The 6396-nt window shown below is 45.6% G+C and overlaps 1 protein-coding gene across 1 annotated transcript; it reads left to right on the top strand.

Annotated features, from left to right (window-relative positions):
- The first annotated feature begins 3071 nt into the window (after positions 1-3071).
- On the top strand, positions 3072-3968 carry LOC130247433 (cysteinyl leukotriene receptor 1). The gene has a single exon (XM_056480653.1). It carries the CDS (start codon positions 3072-3074, stop codon positions 3966-3968), a length of 897 nt encoding a protein of 298 aa, XP_056336628.1.
- Positions 3969-6396: the final 2428 nt, after the last annotated feature.

Below are 6396 nucleotides of genomic sequence, written 5' to 3'. Positions count from 1 at the left end.
TGATGTGGTCATTTTAAGTACTTGGATAACAAAATAAATGTTATACAACCTATTTTATTTAAGTGCAGCATATTCCAAAAGATCAGGTGCTTTTACAATACATCAGGGGCTTAAGCCCTCAAACACCCCCCCCCCAACGCCACTGGTTTTATCTAAACTGTTCACTGGTCTCCCAGTACTGCTGTGTTATTTGACTGTTTGTATCTTCAAAACTCAAAAGGCTAAAGACTCAATCTCTCAGGATTAATAAACATATGTAAATCAGCATCATTTATAATTTATGTTGATAATATTTTATAATATTTTGCTTTATTTTGTCACATTACTATAAAATCAGGCTTAATATGAAGCTTGTTTCTGTACCGACTCCCTGTAATAAGAGATTTCTGTTCATCTCAATGGGACTTTAAAGGAAAAATAAAATAATTAATTTATCTTGTTAAATATCATGTACAGTAATCAGACAAAAGACATCAGTTATTAGAAATGAGTTTCTGAAACTATTCTGTTCAGAAAGTGAAATATCTGAAAATAATTTACATTTAACAGGAGGGTGAATAAAGCTGTGCCCAACCGTGCGTGTGTGTGTGTTTATGTGTGTGTGTGTGCGTGTGTGTGTGTGTGTGTGTGTATATATGTGTGTGTGTGTTTGTGTATATATGTGTATGTGTGTGTGTATATATGTGTATGTGTGTGTGTGTGCGTGCGTGTGTGTGTGTGTGTGTGTGTTTGTGTGCACGTGTGTTTTGAAGTAAAAGCAAAATACAGAGTCATAACAAAACACATTACAAACAAAACCAGAATACACTAACCCTCCCTTTATTTTTATTTCTTCAGCTTGCATGTCATGCCTGTTTTATTCTCGTAAAGCACTTTGGATTACCTCTGCGTATAAAATGTGCTGTATAAACAAACCTGTCTTGCCTATATATTATTGCTCATCTCAATAGCGTTCATTGGATTAGTTTAAGCTGTCATGCATGCAAACACATGACGCAGGTGAGTGTTTTTAATTAAACTTAATGAAAGCTGCTCTGCTCGTTTGCTGCCGACGCTCATATTTACTGTCAGTCAAGACTTCAGCGATGCAGACGTGCTGAACTCTGTGGAGAAATCAAGATCTGGAGCTCTCAGAGGGGACAATTATTACACTCCTCCTCATCATCATCATCATCATCACACACACACAAATACATATACATTCACACACACACACACACACACACACACACACACACACACACACACACACACACACAGAGGATCATCATCATCATCATCATCACACACACAAATACATATACATTCACACACACACACACACACGCACACACACGCACACACACACACACACACACACACACAGAGGATCATCATCATCATCATCATCATCATCACACACACAAATACATATACATGCACACACTCACACAAACACACACACACACACACACACAGAGGATCATCATCATCATCATCACCACACACACACACACACACACGCACACACACACACACGCACACACACAGAGGATCATCATCATCATCATCATCCTCCATCTCCACACACACAAATACATTGTTTGTTTGTTTGTTATTTTCCTTAAAATAATCACGTATTCCAGTTTTGGTTCTTGCCACACATTTCGAAAACTGTTGTATCAGTAAAGCATTTCCCCCTGTGTAATGTTGCTGTTCCTGTTCTCAACACTTAAAGACATTTGAAGACTGAAGACAGCAGGTGCTGAAGAGTTTCAGGTGTCATTCTGTCCCATTCTTCATGCACACAAGTCTTACGGTGGACAGCAGTACAGGGTTTTCTTTGTGACATTTTGCACTCTGAAATGCTCCACACATTCTCTATTGGAGACAGGTCGGGACTGCAGGCAGGCCAGTCCAGTACCTGTCTCCTCTTCCTCCGCAGCAGGACTCTGTAATGTGTGCTGAATGTGGTTTAGCATTGTCTTGTTGAACTCTGCATGGGCGTCTCTGGAGAAGGCAGCATGTTGTGCTCCAGAATCTCTCTGTGCTGTTCAGGCTTTTGGACTTGTTGCTGGTGACAGTCTGGATGATCCTTTTCTTCTTTGGTCGGGAGCACACTGGTGTCCATTTCTTCCAAAAACACCTAAAATACTGATTCATCTGAGCACAGTACACGTTTCCACTGTGTGATGGTCCATCCCAGATGCCTTCGAGCCCAGAGAAGTGGAATGCGCTTCTGGACACTGTTAACATAGGGCTTCCTCTTGGCACAGTACAGTTTTGTCTGGCGTTTGTTGATGTATCTCTGTATTGTGGTGCTTGACAAAGGTTTACCGCAGTAGTTCTGAGCCCATGTGCTGATCTGGCTTATAGATGAATGAGGAGTCTCGATGCAGCGCCCCCTGAGGGGTCGGAGGTCACGGTTGTTCAGCTTAGGCTTGCGCTCTTGTCCTTTACGCACTGAAACTCCTCCAGATTCTTCAGTCTTTAATGATGTTCTGCACTGTTGAAGGTGAAATCTCCACATGTCTTCCTCTCTTTCTCTGAGGAACATTGTGTTTACACATCTCCATCATTTCCTCTTGTGTTTGGGGTCAAACTGGCGATCCTCGGCCCATCTCTGCTCCTAAAGGACTAGACCTTTACTGAAGCTGCTTTAGTAGCAGATCATAATCACAGTCACCTGTGGACATCACCTGTGTCACCTCATTATTCAGCAGGTCACCTGATCACTGCCCTGAACTGCTCCTGTCACTGTTTCTGGAGTGTGTTGAGCTCTGACTGACAGGAGAGGATGGAGATTTACACATGAACTGAAGCTGAGCAGACAGAACAGCAGATATTGTGTTCATATTGTCTGATATCAAACACAAGACAAAGTAAATCTGGAAATCACTACGTTCTTTTTTTATTAGCGTTTCCCATACTGTCCCAACCTTTTCTGCTTATATATATATATAAATATAAATAAATAGCTGAATCTCCTCTCACTATGCTTTGTTTCCTCCATCATCGGTGTTGTGGGAAACACACTCCTCCTCCTCCTTCTCATACACAGACACACACACACACACACACACACACAGGTGATGGAGCAGATACAGGTGAATCTCCTCTCTCTGCGCCTCATCATCTCCATCGTCGGTGTTGTGGGAAACACACTCCTGCTGGTCTCCATCCTGCACACACACACACACCTGAAGTCGTTCGAGGTGTTCCTGCTGGCTCTGTGCTCCGCGAACCTGCAGCAGCTGGTGATGGTTGACGTGTATGATGTTCTGCTGCTGTGTTCTCCGTCCTGCATCGGTGTGTGTTCCTGCCGCGCGCTGCGGCTCCTGACGGTGTTCGGGGAGGTCTGCAGCGTGCTCTTCACCACGCTCATCAGCATCTACCGCTACCAGAAGCTCCACGACGTGTTCTCGCATGTGAACGTGCCCGTGCTGCTGGACAGCCTGCGCTGGGCGGTGTGTATGTGTGTGTTGTGTGTGTGTGTGGCGCTCGCCTTCGGTCTGCCCACGCTCCTGGTAAACACACACTGGAGTGTGTCCAACTCTTCGTTCGAGCGCTGCCCGGTGGACTTCTTCCAGTGTCCGTCCTCCTCCCCGTGTCTTATACACATCTACAAGTACGTGTTCCTGCTGGTGTGTGTGGTGCTGCCGCTGCTGGTCGTCACGGTGACAAGCGTGCTGATGGTACGGGTCCTGCTGGCGCAGCAGCGGGCGGTACAGGTTCGAGAGGCGGAGGAGCCCCACCCGCATCACCATCACTCCTCTCTCCTGCGCAGCACGCTGGCCATCCTGGCGGCCATGTTGCTCTTCCTGCTGGACTGGAGTGTGTATCTGCTCCTGCATTTGGCCTTTGACCCCTACAGCTTCCCTCTGTGGGCGGAGGTGGAGTTCTTCATCACCACCTTCTACACCGCGCTCAGCCCCTACGTCTACGGCATCGGCAACGACCTCTTCAGCATAAAGCGCTTATACTGCTGAGGATTATTACCGGAGCGCACACACACACACACACACACACACACACACACACACTGATGATGATGCTGATGGAGCAGAGACACCTGGATCTTCGTCGTCTTCAGTGTAAAGGTCCTATACTGCTGAGGATTAGTAGAGGAGTGTGTTTATCAAATTTGTCTTAAGCTGCAGATGAAATCTACATGTACTGTGTTTGTTTTGCTAGCTCACATTGTCGTTCTTAAAGTCATCATGAAACCAAATTTAAGATTGTCTTTATCCTCTTTGATCCTGACATGAGAAAATAATGTTGTTTGTTGGTTCCCCAACTGGACTGTTGGAAAATTACTAACAAAATGAAGGAAGATTGAGGAATGGATAGAGCAGAAACAAGGCACCCACTGATAGCTCCACCCTAAAGGACTGATAGCCTTGCCCTAAAGGACTGATAGCCACACCCTAAAGCACTGATAGCCTTTCCCTTAAGGACTGATAGCTCCACCCTAAAGGACTGATAACCACACCCTAAAGGACTGATAGCCTTGCCCTAAAACACTGATAGCCTTGCCCTAAAGGACTGATAGCCACGCCCTAAAGGACTGATAGCCCCGCCCTAAATGACTGATGGCTCCACCCTAAAGGACTGATAGCCTTGCCCTAAAGGACTGATAGCCACACCCTAAAGGATTGATAGCCACGCCCTAAAGGACTGATAGCCCCGCCCTAAAGGACTGATGGCTCCACCCTAAAGGACTGATAGCCTTGCCCTAAAGGACTGATAGCCACACCCTAAAGGATTTATAGCCACACCCTAAAGCACTGATAGCCTTTCCCTTAAGGACTGATAGCTCCACCCTAAAGGACTGATAGCCACGCCCTAAAGGACTGATAGCCACGCCCTAAAGGACTGATAGCCCCGCCCTAAAGGACTGATGGCTCCACCCTAAAGGACTGATAGCCTTGCCCTAAAGGACTGATAGCCACGCCCTAAAGGACTGATAGCCACGCCCTAAAGGACTGATAGCCTTGCCCTAAAGGACTAATAGCCACGCCCTAAAGGACTGATAGCCACGCCCTAAAGGACTGATAGCCTTGCCCTAAAGGACTGATAGCCACACCCTAAAAAACTGATAGCCACGCCCTAAAGGACTGATAGCCCCGCCCTAAAGGACTGATGGCTCCACCCTAAAGGACTGATAGCCCCGCTCTAAAGCACTGATAGCCCCGCCCTAAATGATTGATAGCCACGCCCTAAAGGACTGATAGCCACACCCTAAAGGACTAATAGCTCCACCCTAAAGCACTAATAGCTCCGCCCTAGCACCTCTTTTACATGTAGCTAGTATTTTTTGTGTCATGAACTCTTTGTCGTTAGGTTTAGCGACCTTTTCAGACCCGCTTAGCGACAAATTTTCAGAAAATCTGGCAACTTTTTTTTTTTATAGTAGTCCATACTGTACCATTCCTACTCTTCTCAATGAGCTGTCGGCCGCTCCCCCGCCTCAGAGCACTGACATGCGGCCCAGTCCTCGTACAGCATCCTCTCCTACCTGCAGCCTGAGAGCAGATCACCTCTCTGCATACCAGCGGCGAATGATTTAGCACCAGGAGAGTAAGGTATTTCCATTGTACAGTCAAAGTGATCTGCTTCTCGTTTATTTTAACACTTTGACCTGTTTAACTCATTTAACTAAATTAACTGTTTAACTCATTTGACCGTTTATTGTTCACAATCACTGATATTTTAGTGAGAGTTTGAAGTTGTGTGAGTGTATTAATATGTCTGAGAGATTACTGCAAATCCACTGCACATCTATACTAATATACTGTATTCAAACAGCAAGACATGTAGTTAAACTGACGTGCTTTAAAGCGTAGTGCAAATATAAATCCCACAGGCTGTTAAACAATCAGAAACGGTAGAATGTGATGATGTCAGTAATATGCTAATTAACGTATGATGTAATCTAGCGACTTTTCGGGCAGAGCTAAGTGCCTTTTCATTGAAAATGGTTGGCAACAGTGCATGAACAGTCTTGCTGCGTTCACATCAGACGTGCCGTGTGCGAATAAACTGCAATATTCAGACGTAAATAGACGCGTGAACATTTTGAGTTTATTTGCTTCATTTGCGCGTCAAATTCGCTTCATTCGTGTGTGAAGTTCACTTCAGACCAGACGCGGACTCGCATCATAGGTGGGGCTTCTGTCTGCCTGGTGACTCTAGCTTCGTTGCTAAATGGCTAACATGGCTTTTATTGAGAAAATAACAGTGTATATGTGCTTTACGAAGGCTGAAAAACAGCTTCGATTTGTGCGGCGCCGTGTCGAAGTCCACTAGATCCTTCAGAGGTGCACCCAGCTCTGTGAGCTCATCAACTCCTCCAAAAACTGTACCTGGATGATGGAAACTTTCAACGGTGCCCCTGACTGAGCCCAGCCCAGTGTG

The sequence above is a fragment of the Danio aesculapii genome, chromosome 20, assembly GCF_903798145.1.
Source record: "Danio aesculapii chromosome 20, fDanAes4.1, whole genome shotgun sequence".
NCBI lineage: Eukaryota > Metazoa > Chordata > Actinopteri > Cypriniformes > Danionidae > Danio > Danio aesculapii.
The sequence above is the reverse complement of the archived record's forward strand: the minus strand, read 5'-3'. Positions and strand labels throughout refer to the sequence as shown.

Coding starts and splice junctions, on each gene's coding strand:
- LOC130247433 (XM_056480653.1), top strand. CDS start 3,072: ATGGAGCAGATACAGGTGAATCTCCTCTCTCTGCGCCTCATCATCTCC.